The following is a 21240-nucleotide window of genomic DNA, read 5'->3' on the forward strand; positions in this document are numbered from 1 at the left end:
TGAGACATCACTTCCTTCCAGTGGGCCCGCATTGGCTCCCAAAGCAAAGGCGGGGAAAGGGAACCGAACGTGTGAGAGACCATAGAGAGTACATGCTACGGCTAGAGCATCCTTGTGACGCCTTCTTTTGGGTGGAGAAAGTGGGGGAAACGAGGAAGAGTCGCTCTCCTCATCTGGCAGCCATCTTGGGGTGGTATTGGCGGACTTTCGGTTCCTAATGCGCAGGGCGATCACGCGCTCCCATTGTGTGGAAGAGAGCAGGAGGTCTGCAGGTAGAGCTCGAGGTCGCGACGCGCCTTCTATGAGTTGATTCCAGCTTTGCCTGCCGAACATTTTCGCACTAGCAGCAAAGCTTTGCCCAACGATTTCTCCAGGGACTTCAAAACTAATGCTCTTGATAGCTACCCAATTTAGCTGTTCTTTCTTCGGCACATTAGACTGAACAAAACTAGTTATCTTTCACGGGGGTGGGGAGGGCGTCGAGACTATTAACCCAAAGCTGCAGTCCATCCCTTTCCAGGCTTTACTTCCTAAATGTAAGCAAAGACTACAGCAGCTCTTGCAAATTCCAATGTAAATGGCGAGCGCCCCCCCTCTGATATTCATTGAGGCCATAATCCTGTGCACTTGATTTAGGCATTAAAGGAGAGGGAGGGGCAAAGAACCACTGTGTAATCCTGTATAGGACCACTGTGACGTTTATTTGTTGTGTAGTCAGATTATCTGTTTTGGTTTAGCTCATCTTGCTATCGTTTTTAGTTTGATACGAAACACCATTGCACAAGACCAGTTATAATGTAATAGCAACTGAACAGAAAAACACTATGGCAGACTACCCTGAAAACCCGAAAACCATATTGTTGATAGTTGTAGCGTTGGTGCTATACTGTAATTCCTACTTAAAGCAACTGAGTACTACGGTTGTTGTCTTGATTTACGTTGACACATAGCTGACTTAACACCAATTTGGCCAATTTGATAACAAAGTCGGAAAAATTCTAGCATACTATAGTTGCATTCTAATTGTGGGTTTAATCACAATTAGATACAAATCACTTTTCACAAAATTCTCTATTCCACAGAGTTTCTGCATGTTACATATTTTACCATAGAACATATTGTATAATCTGATCATTCAAGGGCAGCTTTTTCATAGTTTTTCTGAATTAAATATATGTACATGCCCTATCATGAATTCCTGAAGTATTATGCTTTCTTCATTCCCCTAGCAAAATACCCAATCAACAGAATTAAACGCAATGGTTAATCCCAATAGAATTTCAAAACAGGAACTAGGACTCTCATATTAGCTGTTTTCTTTACAAAGATGGGAAACTTGTGGGCTTCTGATGCTGCTGAACTGTTAACTCTCATCATTAGCTATGTGGCTGGGAACTGTAGCCCAATAATGTCCAGAGGATTACATGTTCCTCTCTGCATTATAATACCATAGTAATTAAGTTTCAAGCCTGTGTGCTAATTTCAATAGCTTTTGATTACATTAGAAGAGCTCTCATTTAGAACAGTGAGCATTTCGTACTGATGTAGTGTATCTGCATGATTATGAAAAGTACATAATGTTGCCTCAGTATACAAAACTATGAATTTCACATTACGTGGACTTTAAGTTGAAATTAAGTACAAATGGCAGCGCTACTTCTATTTTATATGGATGCATTTTGTCATTAGTTCATCTACACTAATTCATCTTTCAAGTGTATGAAGTTAAGCTTTCTATCTTTATATGCCTTAATTAGAGCTAATGTGAGGTGTTTACATCTGACCATTTTCCCCAAATATTTACTGTTATGTATATGAAGATTAGTTATACAAAAATGAATTGTCATGTATCACTATTTTCCCCTGACAGCATCTAGCAGCTACATATACTTGTTTGATTGCTATGTAAGAGTAATTTTTGTTCAGAATATTAAATAACCATCAAGGATCTTCCAAATTGGCTGTTACTCCTGCATAACTTTGGCATCCTGCTATATCCACTTTTTCAAATTACTGATGCATTCTAATTTCAGCATTAGGATGTTGTGGTGTTGAAGGGACAATGCATCAGTAACCAGGCAGACATTAATGCTTTTTAGTTTGAACAGAGAAAATGTTGAGGATGCTAGAAGAGAGAGGTCTCTTGAGTGCCACTACAGTATCCCCTTAGATGTCCCACCCATCAAAGATGATAGTGTTCACTTGACACATTAATGTGACATTTACTCCATTCCACACCAATTCACAAAATCTAGAAATAGCCTTAATTCATTATATAATAAGTTTGAGCATAGACCATTACAAATGCCTTTAGATTTACTTGAAATAAGAATTCAATAGGGAATTACAAGTTGAAAGACTAAATCTTTACTTGGCATGTTGGTGTCACTGAATTTTCACAGCAACTATTTTACAGTAAAAATACTGAGGTGGGACCAGCACTGAACTTTGGAATCAAGTGTTAAATACAAAACGACTTTAACAAGAAATTTACTCCCTCCCCATGACCTCCAAGGTCAAACTACTTCACCAGAGACCATCACCTCCCTGCAAAAGTAGTCACAATGGTGGCTTTAGCACAGACCAAAGGAGGAGAGTCAGCACATAGAAGATGGTGGGATGCACAGTTTACAAATCCCTTCTGGAGCAGAGTGGAGGAGGGAGACCTGAGAACAGAATCCCTCCTCTTGGGAAGGACAATCAGCACCAACTATTTAGCTAGGGGCTAGCAGGCAGTCTGCTCCCCCTATTCAGCTTTGCTTTTGCAGCCCCAAGGCTAGGCTCCAGCTGCAACATGAAGCAGACATTTACAGCTCTAGACACATTTCTATTTTATTACTGCCAAAGTGAAAAAGCCACCTTGGCCCAACAGGCAACCAGTAAAATTTTTCCCAAAAATAACTCAGTACAAAACAGATCTGTTTCAGAATTAAAAAAAAAAAAAAAGAAAGAAACCTTTACATGAGTTTAAAACCTATTCCAAAACATAAAAGTAAAACAAATTCCATTCTTGATATTAGTAGCCGCCGCCATACACCCTTTCCCTCCCGCTAGGGAGCATGGAATGAGATGTCTGCAGTCCTTCCCATGCACGTGATGCATCGTCAGATTTAACTGGTGTCCATCTGGGCAGAAAGGAAAAGACAATTACTTGGCTGCTAGCAATTAAGTTAAAAATTTAAGAAAGAAACAGGCTAAGCATGGTGAGTCTCCAGTGGCAAAGATCAATCTGGTATTACTGTATTCAGCATTAATAAACACTGTTACATACTTTGCCATGAAGTATTTCAAGGTAGGTTCAGGCCCAGGAAAGGATTTTTTTCACAATACTTTTCAATTTCAGCTCTAAAGTAGTTGGAGGAGCACAATCCCCAAATTCTAGGTTTTCACCCGAGAAGTCATTTAAAAAGATGTAGAATTCTTTCCCTATATATGTATGCATAAATATCTGACTTGAACCTATCTCCATTTAAATACAGGATTGCTGACCATTTAATACATGCTAATTTTCAGGGATCATCATTCTATAACAATGGGGATAACTGATTGAGGCTGCTTATTTTTAATAGCCCATGATTTTGATTTTGTAATGTATTTCACAAGTGCCATGGCCATGCAGATAAGTATGCAAGGATACACATTCTTGCATGCATACACATGTGCACACACACACCAGTAAAATTCTAGTTCCAAATAATGTTTGAAGGTAGCATAAAATGCAGCAGTTTACCAAATCTGACCCAATCAGAATAGCAATTTAAAAAGGCAAAATATGTCTGGACATATTCATGAAAAGTATATAGAATTTAGAATTGCTATTATAGAACTTAATTTCTTTTATATTTCATCACATGTTCTTCTGTGTTAATTTAAATGGGTCTAAACCATTATCAGATCATACAACTAGAATTGTAATTAACTAGTGTTGTCAGGACTGCCTCTAGGGTGGTTTTCATACCTAGGAGGAATGTACAAGCAACTGAAAGCATATGTGCCAATCAACTGTTCAACGTAAACATTGCTGCAAAGTTACGTGAATTGTACAAGTACATGCCAATTCAGCCATCAGGGCAACATTCTGCCTCAGCCTTCTTCAATTTACCATTACTTACCCTAGCATTATAAGCATCCAATTGTGCATCCAATTCTTCTGCAGAGAGTTGCTGTTTGGAACTCCTACCAGCACCTCTGCCCCTGCCCCTATTGCCACGACTGCCTCGTCTGTTGCCACTGCCAAAGCCACCTGAGCCACCACGGTTTCTTGTCATACCTCCTCTATTTACACTAACATCAAAAGAAATACTGAATTAGAGGCACTTAGTTATCCACAAGAGAAAATGCAAGATACATCACAGTCTAGAGGCTAATGTAAGAGTATGCTGTACTAAAGACCATGATTTAGGAATCATAAAAGTGAATCAGCATATCTAATGCCTCTTATAAATTGGAGGGCCTTTGAATACAATTACTTTAGAAAATATGGAATTTATCTACCCTCTATTTTAGGTACCAGAGAGATGTGATACACAATATATAGGCCTACTTTGGTTTGACCCTTTTCATCATGATCAACAGTATGAGGGAATCTATATTTGGAAATAGAAAAATCTTTTCATTGGGGAGCAGAGCTGCAATATGAAGAATATAAGATCAGATATCAATTTTGGCTACTTGAGCAGCTGCAATGTAAGTATTATTTGGAAAAAGGTACAAACTGGCATTATACACATTTAAAATTATTTCTGAAATCTAGTTATGGTCTGCAACTCGGAGTGTTTCAGAACTGCCTTCTACTTATAGAGGATTTAATAGGGTATAAAATAGTAAGTCTACAACTCTTAATTATAAACAGTTTTAGATTATGAAGTTAAAAATTCAAAGATACAGAGAGGCAGTAAATACTTGCATAATATCAATGGTGTGGAAAATAACAACGGTTATTGCATGTTCTTACAACCACAAAACGGTTAGTATTACCAGAATAGAACTTATTCTCTGCAAATATACAGTGAGCTGAAAAACCTGACCCCTTTCTATATTTGAACAAAGCATTAATACTGAGATTCATGACTAAACAGTTACTTAGAAATTTGGTCTGTTTATTCTATTTTGTAAATTTATTTTCCCTTTTCTTCTTCTAAAGTTAGGCAACTAATTTAAAGAAAAACAAATCAAGTATACTGTAAGATGAAAATATATATACAAAACTAATTGAACAGTCTATGAGTGAGGAATAATCATGTTGTAAGCTTCCCCCCGCTTCATTTGTTAAAACAATGTTACTGTGGTCCACATAACATGCTTAGCCATCCCAAATTGTTGTGCAAGAACCGCCTACGTATGATTATACCACACTTTAAGTTAAAAATTCAAGCTTTAGATTTTCTATATGGGTAATAGAGCAGAGTCCCACCATTCTCTGTAGTAATATACAGGTGCTGTCACACACAAAGTCCTGAACACTGTGGGCTACAGCACAGTCAATCTTAACTAAACAAATGAAAATCAAGGTAAGTTTCCTACCTCTGTATTGGTCTCCTCTGTGTATCTATCTGTGATGTAACCAGCTGAATGTTCATGGGACGTCCTAAGAACGAAAAGAATTAATGTCCATGAAAACAACTGAAAAAAAAGATGCCTAGCCCAAAAAATGCTAATAGGGAATGGTCAGGGAAAGACCCATGCAGGGAAGATGGAGAACTCTCTTTCCCCAAGCACATCACTATATTTCTGTGCTGAGTAGAGAAAGGTCTCCTTCTTCTAGCAGCCATCTTGATTTCTATGCTGGGCACACAGAGAGGGAATGAAGCATGGGACACTCCTTTACTAGCCCACTACTCCCTTATATCGTATTCCATGTACTTGCCCTAAATGTAGTTCCTTGTCACTTCAGGAGAATCCTTACATACATGTAGTTGGCTTATCACCAAAACCATGTCAGATCACCCCTTATCCATGTGATTAGCAAGTACATACATACCATCCAAGGGAACGCCATTGTATTGTTTCATAGCCTTCAAAGCATCTGCTTTCCTCTCAAAATGAACATCTGCAGTACCTAGACTACGTCCAGAGCGATCATAGTGTACTGCTGCCTTCTTCAGTGTCCCAAATTCTGCAAAAAGCTCCTGGAAAAGTGGAAAGGCAAGATTAAGATCCTGTTACCATCCTCAGATATATTATTAAAATTATCCAGAGCAGCCTAGAAATATATCTATAAATCAGATTAAAAGAGAGGATACTATATCCCCCTGCACCAAGTCATTTTGCTCTTATCTTTTGTCTATAAAACAGTCCTCATACTAAAGTTGCCTTTTTCCACTTCAATTTATATTTAAAGATTAAGAAATAATATCACCTCCCAATCAATATAAGTCTTCCAATAAATCAGTGAATATTTAGCCAGCAAGGTTAGTAATTTTAAGACACTAAAAAACTGCCCATAGTATTCATGTCAAACTATTTATTTACTGATTTCTTCCATTTACATCAACTTTCCTCCAAAGGAGATAAAGGTAACTTACATACAAGGCCTGTTTTGTAGATGTTTCAACTCTGTGAGGATGGGCTGAGATAGAGTGACTGACCAAAGTCCCTTTATGAGCTCAACAGTCTAATGTGGATTTGAACCTGAACCTTCCCCATCCAATATTCTAATCACCAGTCTCCTAGAATTCTGTGTCCTAGGATTTGGTCTAGAGAGGAAGCAGTAAGCACACATCCATAGTTTCTCAATGAAGAACAGTTGCTCCATTTGAATTCGATACAAGTTACCTTTTAGTCTTTCCAATTTCAGGAACAAACCAACAGAGTATTCAACAATATGAATAGGTCATCCAAAATAAAGGTTCACTTAAAAGATGAAACATACTCCCTGAAACTAAATTTCCATGAAGTTCAAATGTACATGAAAGTTGCTTTACAGTAAAATAGTATTGCACAAGCATTTTATAACAAGCCAGTGTTTTTTTTAAAATCATATGCTATAACTTTCAAAATATATTTACATTGGATATTATGGCTAATAACGCTACAGGCCAATACTGGAATCAGATTCTCTGCCATAAAAAATTTGCAAGACTAAAATGATCATAGTATTGTTAAAAAATAAATGAGAACTATAGCAAGTGACATGGTTAACTCCATTTACGTACTATCCTGGATCCTTTATTAAGAACAAACATAAAACATACTTGTATGTCTGCATCCGAAACACCAAAATCCAGATTAGAGACAAGGAGCTTTCCACCCGTTTCCACGCCAGCGCCAGGACCAAAGCCACTATCAAACAGATCATGTTGCCATTTTTCAGGGAGTTGTTTTGGCTGTAAAGAGAATGAGTTCCAATCAGTATAACCCAACCTCTCCAAAGACAACCCCCGGTCTTTTCTATTCAGTCAACCTTTTCATTTCTGTTTCTTTCCCAAATATATGGTCTAAACTAACCCTAAATACACCCGGGTACCGAACCACGCCGCAAATCCCAACCGAGAGCGTCCCTCTCTAAAGACGCCGGAGAATCTCGGTCCATACTGCTTCCCCGTTAAAGTTTAAAACGCCGCAACTATGTCTTGATCATGCCCATTATTCGACGGAAGGACCTCACAAAAAGGTCCTACGGCCCACATGCTCAGCCTCCTACCCGGCTGTAGGGCGCGGGCCTGTTCCTGCCGCCTCCCCGGGACAGAGCGGCTCTGTTCCGGACGGGGCCGCCTCCACCTGCGCGCCCGGCTCCGCCTCGCCCAGCTCCGCCACCTCGACCCGTAGCTCCTCTTCCCCGGCCTCGGCCACCGCCGGCCCGGCCGCCTCCGCCTCGCTGACTCCTGTTCAGCTTGATAATATCGTCCAAAGACATATCCATTTTGTCGCCCATGATGGCGGCTCCCTCCGGCTCCTGGGCCTACACTTCCGGCCGCGCTATACCGGGGAGCGGAAGCGGATAAGGCAGGATCAAGAGACGAGAGATGGAAAGAGCGGACACATGCAAGCTTGGTTTCGCGAAAGAAAGCGAAGGCCGCCTTTACTTGGCAAGGCTTTATAGGAGCTGAGCCTGCATAGAAGTGGGGGTGGTTCGTGGGGGCGGGACCTCCGTTGTGGTTGTTGAGAAGAGTTGAGTTTGGGCGCGAAGGTTGGTGCGGAGGGAACAGTACTTGTAAAGGGGCTGGGCGGCGGCCGCTTGGGGAGAGGCGCTGGGGGTGGAGCTCTCTTGTAGCTGGAGGCTAGTTTTGGGGGGGGGGAAAGAAATGTAGGTGGTATTCGCAGGGGCTCCTGAATCACTAACTCCCTAGTCACGTGTTAGCCTTACGTTTGTAAATTTGCAACTTAATTAGATAAACCAGGGATTAGCGTGTTGTGCGAGCTCAGCTAGTATGAAGTGTTTGCACTTTGCGACCCTTCTTTCAGTGAACTCAATCCGCCGGTATTCAACCCGCTTGCAAAACTGCATTTACTTGTTCATCCGTTGCCTCCCTTGTTTTTTTCTAGTGCCGAAATAAAGTGTTATAAACAATCCAAAGGTAATAGCAAGGCAATGCTACGGAAACATTACCCAACTTTTGAATTTCCCGGAATGTTTCATCTGATTAAATAGGAGAAAAGAAAGGGAAAAATGACCCCCCCTCCCGCCGAAGGTGGGGTTTAATTAAAAATCTTGGTCTTAAGTTTGCCATATTGGAGTGAGTAAAGAAAAATGTAATTGCTTACTGTAACAAAGCTAGTAATTAACGAAAAACCTGCCTCGTTTTTCTGTCTGAGTATTCTAGTTAGTACTGGAGAATCAAACAATTTTTAATAGTATTAATGATATGATTATTTTCGTATTTGGCTATGTCTCAAGTTTTCATACTGCATAATTACTGCAATTTAAGGTTTACAAACTGTAGGCAGAGGCTTTTTTGCCATATCAGTTTTGGTGGAAAGGCAAATTAGAATTTAATACCTTCAAAAATTACAAAATGCAACTTTGAACAGTCATTGGGCTTAATTTATAAACTGTTAGTGAAATAGGACTTGGAGATAGATAGGTCAAAGATTACATGATTAAATGGATGCCAAATTTGGATACTGTAACAGAGATGCAAGAATGGGAATTTCAATGGCTAAATATTAAATTTACTCCAAATATTATACTCAGAGAAAATTGGTACAAGATGTTTTATCATTGCTATGTTATTCCAGTCTTAATTGCTAAAATTAATAATTTTCTAAAAACTGTTGGAAGTGCAATGCGCAAGTTGGATGTTTTTTTTCATATTTAAGGACAATGCAGTAAAGCTCAACAATTTTGGAAAGCAGTGTATATTAGAATAAAACAAATTTTAAAAGTTGAATTCCCTCTGTGACAAGACACATTTTTATTAAATTTAACTAAACCATACATTCCTTCAAAGTATACTGAACTAACTTTGTTTATACTAACCAGTAAGGATATTATGTTTCTTATTGGAAAGGATGTTCGATCCTTTCCTTGAAGAATGTCTAATTAAGTTATGGGGCTATGTTTCAAAGTCCAAAATAACCTCTCATTTGAAAAGTAAAACTGGAACTTTTCTTAGATTATCATTTACTCTGTGGATTTCTACCACATCCTAAACTTGGGTGTTTCAGAGTTTATAGAGTTTATACTTCAATTTTATAAGAAATTAGATTCCTAAGTGTTGACCTAATCTGTTCTAGCCTATAATTTTAGTTAGTGGTTTATATTGTGTTAACCTGGTATTTTTAGTTTGAAGCTTAATTACAACTTTTAGATTGTCCTTTAATAAGTGATATATGTTGTAACTTTATAATTAACCAAGGATATAGTGAAAAACTCTAACCTCCATTACATTTTAGTAAATGTAATAATTCTATTATATTTTACGCTTTTATTCTTATATGTTTTTCATGTTTCATGGTTTATAATCTTTTCTAAAATGCTTAATTTTTTAAGAATGTAATTAATACCTAAAGCAACTTCATTTTCTATTCTCCGATGCTGTTTTCTTAAGCATCCAGTTTCAAGGAAAACAGGTTAAATTTAAAACATGTTCCCTGGTTTTGTAATGTTTTAATTTTGGTTACTTTTCAACTAATGAGTATATCTAACTAGGAGTTGCTACTTATTTGCCAATAGAATCCAATAGCATAGCAGATCTTTGCTGTAATATCAATAGAAGAGAATATTATTCTTCAAAGGAGTAATATTCACTAGAGAAGAAGAAAACAACACACTACCCTTCCTGGATATCCACTTCAGCAGAGGAAATTGTGGCAAATTAGAAACTCAGGTCAATCGAAAAACAACCCACACTAACCAAGTACTCCATTTCCAAAGTAACAATCCAACCTCCCACAAGAGGAGCTGTGTGAGAACATTATTCAAACAAATACAAATGCACTCCAGCAACCCAGAACAGCAGAAAAAGGAAACAGATCATCTACATAACATCTCCCAGCAAAATGGACATCCACGTAACTTTATCAAAAAGTGCCTGACCACTCCACCTACTACAGCACAATCAACACAAGCTATGAAAAGGATAATACTGCCATACATCAGAAACATCTCAGAAACAACCAACAGACTATTACAACCATATGGCATCTCTGTAGCAAGCAAACCAACTAAAGTCCTTCAAAACATCTTAAGTAAACCAAAAGTAGCCCAAGAAAAAACGAGTCATCTACAACATACAGTGTAAGGACTGTAATAGCCACTATGTAGGACAGACAGGCAGAAAGTTAGCAGAGCACATCCATGAACACTGACTAGCAGTCAGAAGACATGATGAAAACTCCTTAATCTCACAACATATGGACACAACTATAGTTTCCCAAAACACAAGGGAATTCCTGAAAGCTTGGTATTCAGACAAGTCAGCCATCAACAGACACATAGAGATAAACATCTACACACTATTTAAAAGACAAGACCAGAAGACCACCTCATTAGCAATTAACACCTAGATAAGTGGAGATTAACACCTGATATCCAATCAAGCAGTTAACAATAGCCTAATCAAGGAACTACCAAGGAGAAAACACCCCCACCAACACTAACAGGGCAAGTTACTGAATAGTAAACAGAGCAAACCCCACTCTCATCTAGCACTGAAGATGTTACCTAGCTGGGTAACTAAATATCTGCAAGAAAACAACCAAGCTCAGAGAACCCCAAGGACTCCACTTTGCTGTAATGTTTTACATAAAAATAAAACTTAGTAGTTTAGGACGTTATGGTAAAAGAGTGATTACTGTATACAGCCATCTCTGCTGTACATGATTTTTTAAAAAATGATTTTTAAAAAAATTATATGTATCAGTTGAGATAGATTTCCTATTTTAATTCTTTCCCCAATATAAGCTTCACTTACATCTTATTTGGCAACTTTTAAGTTTTTTTTCTCTATCTCTAAAAGAGGTCTTCCTTAAAAGAGATGTTGGAGTTTTATGGAATCTAAGAATTGTCCCAGGGACTTCTGCCAAGTGAGAACTTATCCACATCTTCTTTATGCCACCTTTTAATCATAAATACAGTGGATGACTTAGTAAAAGTAATGGCACAGAACCTCTGAAGAATTATAAAGCTCTGTAAAGAATATGCAATTCTGAATAACAAATTTGCATACTTGAAGGAACTGTAGAAAGAGCAGCAAAAAAAAAAGTTGCAATTAACCTCTTATTTTTTTCCCTCCCCCTCAGATACTATTCTGACTGTAGTAGTCTGGATACAATGAAGGTGAAAATCAAGAGCTGGCATGGAGTTGCCTCTTGGCTCTGGGTTGCTAATGATGAGAACTGTGGCATTTGTCGAATGGCTTTTAATGGATGCTGCCCAGACTGTAAGTATTAATCTTTTCGTCCTGTGATAGTCTTCTTGAACTGCATATTCCTCTGACTTTGCCCTATTAACACTTGTGTTTTGCAGGTAAGGTGCCTGGAGATGATTGTCCTCTTGTGTGGGGACAGTGTTCACACTGTTTCCACATGCACTGCATACTGAAGTGGCTTAATTCTCAACAAGTTCAACAGCACTGTCCAATGTGCCGACAGGAGTGGAAGTTCAAAGAGTGACCATGGCAAAACTTCTCTCCCTCTTCTCCACCAGCTTCCTTTGGATCTCATGAACCCATAAAGCTTGTTGAGATTTCATCCTCTTCCATCCCCTGAACATTATACATACCTTTTGAGTTCCCACAATTGCTAATATCAAGATAGAATCAAGGAGAAGAAAACTGTTACTGTATATTACTATGTTTTCTCAATACCATTATCCCATGTGGAGATGTTGTCCTAATATGTGGTATAGTAAGAGCTGAGCTTTCAAAATCTATAAAATATGAACAGAGTGATGGCTATTTTAGTATGAAGGCTACAAGCAAGTAAACATCCAGTTTCAATCTTAGTAATTGACTGGAATGTAATAAATTTGATTTGTGCAAGATATGTGCCTCAGCTGTATTAATGATTAAGACTATTGTTTTAAATACTGTTAAATGTGTATTTTCCACTGCAACATAGAATACCTAAATCTCACTTTTCTTGTGATGTGTATTACTGATGCCTTGTTTCAGTGTACAAATAAAAATTCTTGGTTCTTGACCCTTTGTAGCTTTAGCCCTCAATTTTAACTTCACAATATGGGACTGACTTGTCCAGAACAGGAAAAACAGTTCTGCTAATATATGTAAACTTTTGATTTAGATCCAAGACCAAACGTTGGCAAGGAGTGCACAACTCAGGCTTGGGCCAGCATTTTGCTGCACACTTCGCCTGCAATGTAATATGTTTGTTCTGAAAAGGCTGTAATATCAGACAGCGTTGATTGCCAAGTACTTGCCCACAATATAAAGGAAACCACTTGCACACGGGATGGTTCCAATAAATCATTTGAGTCATTCCTTGTAGTGCTCCTTGCCTGTTTCCATCCAGATTGTGATTCTTCAAGTTTGGTTATAGCCAGGAGTGCAGCTCTATTGCCAACGCTCTTGACAGTTACACAGTGAGACGTGACATATTCATGATAATTTTTCAGTCAAACGGATCATTATTTTTTATGGCAAAAGATTCCCACACTAGCTTAGCTTTGTAGCCATGCAGCCTACAAACCAGCTGTTTTTGGTGTTTCATCCCGATTTGGGTGCCCAACCATTGCTGTCTATACCACCCCTGCCTTCAGTGTGTAATTGGAGCTCCTTTATGGTATCCAAATGAAAAAGTGATGCTAACTGAAGAGTAAATACCGCCATTAAGGAGAAATTCTGCATCTGTGAGAACTGCCACCTTTGATGATCTCCAGAGTCTTCCCCAGACTGGAGAATTGTGCCTTTTTGCCACAAAGCATGACACCAGAGTCTTGTAAGACAACAGATCACTACAATTGACTATGGTTAAAGTACGCTCTTCCTCAGTGTTCCCCAAACTTCTAAACTGAGCAAATTTTAATTAAAACATAAACTCTACTCTTGTACTTGCCTCCATTTTATTTCTAGCTGTAAGAGATATCTTTTAGCTTAGCTGCTCTTCTGCTTTCCATAGGAGTTACTGCTTGGCTCCATACATTTCTACCAAGCTATGTTTTGCTTAATCATAGTTTGTTACATAAGCTTTAACTGGCGTGGTTCAGACAACACTAAGGAAGATATTCTTGTCAGGGACTACAATTTGGAGAAGGGAGCTCTAAGGGCATGCTTCCTATTGTAGCAGAACATTTGAGTGTTGGGGTAAAGGAACAATAAATGTGTGAAGTTTTGCTAAGGCTTAACACTGTTATGGTACACCCTTTGATGGCTAAATACACATGCACGCGCACACACACACACACAGCCCCCTTCCCTGTTAGCATTCCAGGAACCCTTAAAATCTGGCTATTGCAAAGGGCTTGAGGAAGGGAATTTTTAGGAAAAGGGAAGCCTCCTGCTATTAGTATGAATTGATGTGTCTTTGGTGCAAGTTTATTGCAAGTGTAATTTGTTTCATGTTGTTACTTTATTTTGATCTATTGTTTAAAATCCTCTTAAAAATGAGGGTTTTATAGGATGCTCTGGGTGTCCATGGATTAGAATGAATGAATGAATTCTTTCCTGTAGCTGAAGTTCAAATCAAACTTGCAAATACTAGCACTTAATGCCTTGAGCCCTAAACCACTGACAACAGTAGTGTTATGATCCTCTTGAGATATTCCTAATGCTGCCACTAAGACTGATTTGAAGTTTAAGAGATTACCTGTCCTCAACAGCAAGCAAGAAAAGTAGTGAAATCATTATTTTTCAGCTAGAAAATGGCAAGGCAAGAGTTGGCTCGAAAAAGTAACAGGCACCCAATTGTGTGTGTTTGTGTACATCCATACACACTCAGTTGGGTGCCTGCTTTTTTGAGAAAATAAATTAATTACATACTCCTGTATGTATGTAATACTGAAATTGCTCCAGGTAAGTTTCCTCATGATGCGAATTACAGCTCAACGTATCTGGAGGGCTTGAATTTCTGGTTTAGACCATAACATCATACAAGTACCCACACTGTATACCATAGTTGATACATGGGTTATTGGATTAAAAGTAAACTGGATTAGGAATCTTTTAGATGAGCCAGATACCATAAGAGGGCAGCATCAAACACCATATTGTATTTGTGGGAGAGCTGTGTATGGTAGCAAAAAATCAGGAATCTGATTTTCCAACTAACATTTTTTTTAAAAAAGGCATTCATTTTTCATGCGCTGAAATGATGAAGTGAGCTGCAGCTCACGGAAGATTATGCCTTTTAATAAAATTTGTTAGTTGGAGAAGGTGCTACCAGGACTCCTGATTTATATTCTACTTGTTAATTGATCAGCATTTTACTACAGCTGTGAAGCCGCCTACTTAAAAAAACAAAACAAAACGTTTTTTCTGCTGAAGTTGAAAGACTCACCATCCTGTTTTAGCAAGGAATGGTTGCCCAGCCCAGAATCAAGGGATTACAGTATAACAGGCAGCAGAACATTGTAGATATGGCAGACAGACACAATGCTGGACAAGGCCTGGCAGCAGTTCAATTCGCCCCCCCTAACCACAAAACCTCTTGTAAACATACCTGAAGATTTTAAAAGTGTGAACTGTTTACATGTGGGAATATGAAAAATAAATAAAACACACATAATCCCAGACCGTGTTCTCACTAGCCAGCTACAGCTCTTCTTGTGATATGATGTTTCAGTGTCTGCAAGTCCAGAAAAGAACATGGGATTCCGTGACTCACGGGGTTCAGTGAGCTACGGGTGTTTGCTGCGACTTCAGTCGCTGAGGGGGCTCCCTCGCGCTTCTTCTCCGCCACCAGGGAACCTTAACTCTGCTCTCGTCCTTGTTTGACGGAGGGGCGAGCCGAGTTTGAGTCTGTTTCTCCCGGCCGAAGGAGAAACGGGAGGCGGGTGTGTGGAGCCCCACAACGCATCGAGCTTCAACTCGCGAGGCGAGTCCGCGCAGCGGGGGCCGTCAGCGGGCTAAGGCAAGTCCCGACGGGGAAACCCGGCGTCGAGCCGCCCTCCCTGCTGGCGGCTGAAGAAGCAGGGCAGGGCAGGGCGCTGCCTGGTGAAGAGACCGCCGGGTCACGTGTGTGGCGCGGCGCGCGTCCCCCCCGCCCGCTCCGAGCCGGGCGACTGGTCCCCGCTCCTGCGCCCCTGGTCTTATAAAAGGAGCCGCTGATGGCGACCATCAGCCCAGCTGCTGCCAGCCTCTCGCAACATGCGCAGACCGGCCGCCCTGGCGCTGCTCTGCCTCGCCCTGGCCGTGCTGCTCAGCCCGCCCGCCGAGGCGTGGTATAAGCAGGCGGCCGGCCCCAGCTACTACTCCGTGGGCAGAGCGTCGGGGCTTCTCTCCGGCATCCGCCGTTCGCCTTACATGCGGCGCTCCGACGACAACAGCATCGCTGACAGTAGTGCCGAGGGCGGCCCCGCCGCCGCCTCTCTCGCGATGTCCGAGTCGCGGCAGAGTTCTAGCGGGCTGCGCAACATGGTAAGAAGTTGTAGGGCTTCGGGAACGGGACGAAGAGCTCCTCGGGGGAGAGGAGGGAGGATGCTCAGGGGCCCCCGACGGTGAGGAGGGGACCGTCGAGTTGGGTTTGGTCTCGCGCAATGAATCTTCTGATGCCCTAGCTGTTGGGTATTGCATTTGTTATAAGAAACGTGCTTGACGCATCGAACTTTATGCTAACTGTGCTATGGAGTCCTTGGGGTTCTCTGAGCTCGGTGGTTTTCTTGCAGAAAAAACAACTTTTCTTCCACAGTTCAACCCTGAGCTACATATATTCTCTTCTATTGGTAACTGTGCTGTTAGCCCTGCATTGCATTTTATTATATTGTAATCTGTACTATAGTCTGTCCATTCCTAATTCCCTGGAGAGCCATCCAAAAATGGAAACAACATAGGAAATTGGTACCAATGGAAATTATGAACAAGAAAAATGTAGCTGTATCAAGCATATGTACTATTATTCATATTGCACCACAATGCAATGTGTACTTCTCCAGAAGTAAATTCAGTTCAGTTCAGTGGGGCTTACTTTCAGCCAAAGTGGCTGTCAGAGCGCCAGTAGAATTGCTAAAAGCCCAGGGAGACCATCTCATACAAGCCGATTCTCCTCCCCAAGGAACCTATTACACAAGAGGTCCATAGGACATATTCCCTGGGGAAAGGAGGCGCAGGTGGGTGCCTGCTCTGTTGCACTTTTCTTTCATTTCTGTCTCTTTTGTCTTTTCTCCAGGCAGTGTGTGTGAAGGAGGTGGCTCCAGAGCTGCAAAGCTGCCAGCTACTGCCTGGTGTGCCCAGCATCATTCAGTGCAAGGCGGATGTCACCGTCTCTTTGGACCCCACTGACTGCACTAGCCCATGAGCCTTGAGCAGGTGCCCTTCCCTATAACATTTATGGAGGCACCTGGAAGCGCGACAGGCAGGCAAGAGATGGATTTACTCTCTGTGTCAAAGGCAGTTGGATTTGGGGGTGGGTGAGGAACATGATTTTATTTTTTCTGCATCTGTTAATAAATGTGTTTTAAAAGGCTCCAGTGCCCATCCATGTCTTTAAAAAAAAAAAAAAACTCAGCTCCAGGAGTCCGAAGCATCTGCAGGAAGAGTGGGTCTCAGAAAACAGAGAGGAGTTAAAGTTCACTTTGAGGCTAAAATCCTTGTGCACATTTGCCCAGTTGTAGTCTGTGGAGCTCACTTCCCAGCAAACAAATTCACAGCAGTCCGGCTGCAGGGTGCCATGCTCTGTTCTACTGGCAATCCCCCCTCCCCTGTCTCCCCCCCACACACACACACACTTGAACACAGGTAGTGGTATAATCAAAGTTTTTCCCCTGATTTGCTCACCCACTCCTTCATTCTCTGAAGCGGGAGAACAGTTTGGTGGAATTTGGCCAGAGCAGAAACTCTTCCCCCCACCCCTAAATAAACCTGTGTAATTTAAGAACAGCCCAGTAACTTCTTGCAAGGATGCAGATGTATTCTTGATTTTGAAAGAAACCTTTCTATGAAATACTTGTGAGCGGATTCTTTTCAGTGACAGAAGCAAATCAAATGGGGCATCCTGCAGGCAAAGTAAGTATTCTGCAATGAGCTTTGATTCTCCTTCTTGCTCTCATAATGGGAGAAGGAGAGGGGGGTTCACCATCTCTATCCCATGTGTCCTACAGAATACTACAGTGTTTGGCTTCTCTTTGGAAGCACAGTGGCTGAGCTTCTGATCTCTAAAAGCTCTGAAAAAGTGCCTTACATCAGCTGGACTTCTAGAGCAATCCCTTTGACTTCCCAGCTCCTTCCTAATACAGGAAGCTTACCATAGGCAAAGCTTGCTACTTTTTCACACTGTTATGATGTTATGGTGCAAACCTGGGGAACTAGAGTACATCACAAAAACAGGAATGTAAAATTTTCTCAATGTTTCATTGGGTCAAATAGGTTCCAAAGGTTCTACCAGAATGTGAAGGCAATTTAGGCTGAAATCTTGGTCATATATTAACTTAGGAGTAAGCCTTACTAGAAAGAATACAGTGAAACACTTCCTAAATAAACAGAACTTAGCAAAGTACTGTACAAATGTAGTAAGTATATTTAGTCAGTACATTTAACTGAAAATTATGATTGACTGATGATATACCATCAAGCTGGTGTCGACTCTTAGCGACAGTATCGATTTTCTCTATGACAATCTATCCCTAACCTGGTCTTTCAGGTCTTGCAATGGTGTACCCATTACCACTGTAGCTGAGTCCATCTACGTTGCTACTTGCTGGTTGTCCTCTTCTCTTTCCTTCCATCTTTCCCAACATTAGAGTCTTCTCTAGAAAGCTAGGTCTTTGCATAATGGAAAATTATAACAATCCTGGATAGATTGTAACCTTTGTTACCGTGTGCCAGTATGTTGATTCAAAAATAGGAACTGAATCCTTTACAGCATTTGGTTTTTGTTCCTCAGAAAAGTTTGTCAGAGGATATAGACCTTTTATACTAGGAATGCATTTCTGATGCCATACTCAGTTTCACAGCATAATGGGAAAACACTACTGCTGTTAAAAAGAATTTCCCACATTCTCATGATAGAAAAAGCTGATTATTCAAAGAAATAAATGCAAAGGTAAAAATAAATTGAAAAATACGTCCTGCTTTCATCCTGTTACGATTTTGAAGTGGAAGAAAATTCATATCCCTCCTCTGCATGACTAAAATAAGAGGTATAGTGTTCACTGGATGCTCTGCAGAGTAAGAGAAAATTGCTCAGAATGGTGAAAGTAGGTTTCAGAAGAAATCTAAAAAAGTTTGAGGGGAGGGGGAATGAAAGGAACAGATAAACAAAAGTGAAATGTACATATTGTCAGATTAAATACTAAAATCTCCCCATGAGTAGCAGATGCTGGGCTTCACACAGCTGATTTTCAAAACAGACATTTTAAAGATGACTCTGAGTTAGTGAAAAATAATTCCACCAGTAAAATATAGGAATTTTAAATGTGTGAGTATAACAGTCATTCTGGTGGTGAAATATACAAAACAGAGTGATACAGAATAGACTCTCTTCCCTAGCATAGCACTAAGGGTACAAATTGCCTGTAAAATAGGTAAGGGCAGATCTCCATCTGCATTAACCCACCTCTCTCCCCCATGCAAAGAATTCTCACAAACAAGAACAGCAGTTCATGCGTGTACTCCCCTTCCTCCTTTCAGCAGAAACAGTTAAAAAAAAAAACAGGATGGAGGAATAATCAAACTGGGAAAGGAAAGGGGAAAAAAAGGGGAAAGAATTGCATGGGGATGAGAGGCAGGTGTTGGGCAGAAGAAAACAGAGACTCTCTAAGCAGCAGTTCAGTCTTTCAGCCAGGTTTCAAAGGCATCTAATGTTTTTATGCACCTCAATGCAGCTCAGTGCTTTTCTCTTCAGTAGCTTCTTTTATAATGAGCAGCAAATATAAGATGACCTCTGTCCCCCAACCAATTCACTAAAACCTTCCTTTTCTCACCTGGCAAACATGATACTTTCAGAAAGATGCCCAATGACGCTAAGAAGACAATCCTGTCCCAAAGAAATACCCCCTCATTTGGCACCTCAGGCACTGTACTATTATCCCCCAACTGGATTCAGTACAACTGCCATCAACTGTGGTAGTGGAGTCTGCCAAGACTCTGGTAGCAGAGAGATTATGGGAATCAGAATCCAACACAAGAGGATCAGCTTAAGGAAGGGAAGGCTACATGATGGTCCAAGGAAAGAGACACAACAATATTACAGTTGAGGTGATGAGAACAACCTCACTTCCATGAGAACCATTAAGAGACACACAAGATAATATTGAGCGGAATATGGTTTGCTTTGAACCCATCTTTCACGGGACTGGTTCTGATTAAAGGACCTTGTCCTGTTTGATTACTTTGATAATAACTCATCCAGGCTTTATACATGATGTAAAGATATCCCCAGGTTTACCTGGGACTCAGCAGAGTTCTCAGTCAACCACAGCTACCTGTATGGGAGATGCATTTGCAATTTTCACAGTCACTGGGCAGTTCCACATTCTGTGGGGCAAGTGCAGCTGCTCCACATACACCAGGTTTTGTGTAGCAAATCTGTAAAGTGTGGTTAATACAACCATAGTTTTAAACACTACAGTAACACGAATAAGCAACTTTTCAGTTGATTGTTAAAGGTATCCACATTATAAATGTGTTCGTTGTGGAAGGTACACATAGGTAGTGTTTGCCATATAAAGTGGGGCTGTCTGAACTTAAAATAGTTAGGTTCATGTACAGCCCCCCCTTCAAAATTACAGACACATAAAATAGATGATCTGATTTAATCATCATCATCATCACCACCATGTGTTGAAATAAACTATTTAGTAAGAAGGATAAATTCTACAGCTTAAGGAATGCTGTCAAGCAGAACTAGTAGTATCTGCAGAATAATTAGAAGTGACAAGAGCTGCTCAGAGAAGAAGCATTGCCAGGAATGGAGGTCAACAAGAAGATGAGAAAACCAACGGGCTTTTTCCCCAACATTTCAAAAGGAATACCCAGTAGTTACCTATAGTTGCTTTTGAATGGAATAGAGTGCAAGGACTAGTGAGAGATAGAAATTAAATTGCTGTAATGGTAAAGCAATTGCTTAAATACAGTGAAGAAATTCTAAGAAAAATCTAAGTAAAAGCAGTGATCTAAGCTTCTAGCCCAGGAGTTAATCTGGTTTCTCTGGGGAGATGGGATCTTTTTCTGTATTTTAAAGCAATGAATTTGTTTAATGACAAGGGAAATGCTGGACTGAAAGTGGAGCTTTCCAAGGAAGAGTTCAAGAGTCTATTTTGCAAATGAAAAGGAAGTCTAGGTCTAAGTTTAAAAGAAAGATTATAGAAAGTTATAGTCCTTTATATACAGTGTATGCTTTTAGGATGCTAGAGATACTCCCCATTGTTACAGACAGAAAAGAAATCAAGGTCCATGTTATAACTTTGTTTATGTATCATTCTGTTATCCAAGGGTATATTTCCCTTTGCTATCCAACTATCGACTATAACACTTAGGAAAAAAATAGGATATGTAGTACCAATGTGCTGACTAGTACCAAGAAGAAGATATTAATTAGGGACATGTTACTTCTGTGTCTTTGATAATTCCTCTTGATGAGTCTTGAATGGCTCCTCAGAAGTAAAATAGGATCCCAAAAAGAGATTAATTATGTTCATCCTGAAAAGAGTCCTGAATGATTCCTAGAAAAAAACAAATAGAAGCATAT

At 40.2% G+C, this 21240-nt stretch overlaps 3 protein-coding genes across 8 annotated transcripts; 2 read left to right on the forward strand and 1 right to left on the reverse strand.

Annotated features, from left to right (window-relative positions):
- Window positions 1-140: 140 nt before the first annotated feature.
- On the forward strand, window positions 141-12582 carry ANAPC11 (anaphase promoting complex subunit 11). Of its 6 annotated transcripts, none has more exons than XM_025166395.2 (4): window positions 141-272; window positions 4507-4686; window positions 11683-11822; window positions 11909-12582. In XM_025166395.2, the coding sequence occupies exons 3-4, from the start codon at window positions 11714-11716 to the stop codon at window positions 12052-12054; spliced, it is 255 nt and encodes an 84-aa protein (XP_025022163.1). In that variant the 5' UTR covers window positions 141-272; window positions 4507-4686; window positions 11683-11713; the 3' UTR covers window positions 12055-12582. The 6 variants fall into 6 exon arrangements, with proteins under 6 accessions (XP_025022163.1, XP_087994553.1, XP_007427849.1 ...); XM_015887997.3 differs by lacking the exons at window positions 141-272; window positions 4507-4686 and adding exons at window positions 8056-8128; window positions 8485-8516; XM_088138427.1 differs by lacking the exon at window positions 141-272 and having other exon boundaries at window positions 4501-4686.
- ALYREF (Aly/REF export factor) lies at window positions 2345-7923 on the reverse strand. Its single transcript, XM_007427783.3, has 6 exons — window positions 7643-7923; window positions 7194-7325; window positions 5981-6128; window positions 5524-5587; window positions 4113-4284; window positions 2345-3125 (listed from the first exon to the last, which is right to left on the reverse strand). The coding sequence occupies exons 1-6, from the start codon at window positions 7871-7873 to the stop codon at window positions 3111-3113; spliced, it is 762 nt and encodes a 253-aa protein (XP_007427845.1). The 5' UTR covers window positions 7874-7923; the 3' UTR covers window positions 2345-3110.
- A 3006-nt stretch (window positions 12583-15588) lies between the features above and the next one.
- On the forward strand, window positions 15589-17013 carry NPB (neuropeptide B). The gene is made up of 2 exons (XM_007427782.3): window positions 15589-15974; window positions 16723-17013. Exons 1-2 carry the CDS (start codon window positions 15705-15707, stop codon window positions 16849-16851), a joined length of 399 nt encoding a protein of 132 aa, XP_007427844.3. The 5' UTR covers window positions 15589-15704; the 3' UTR covers window positions 16852-17013.
- The last annotated feature ends 4227 nt before the right edge of the window (window positions 17014-21240 follow it).

Source organism: Python bivittatus, unplaced genomic scaffold (genome assembly GCF_059951505.1).
Source record: "Python bivittatus isolate LINGU-HERP-01145 unplaced genomic scaffold, Pbiv_v1 ctg000220_np1212, whole genome shotgun sequence".
Lineage (NCBI taxonomy): Eukaryota > Metazoa > Chordata > Lepidosauria > Squamata > Pythonidae > Python > Python bivittatus.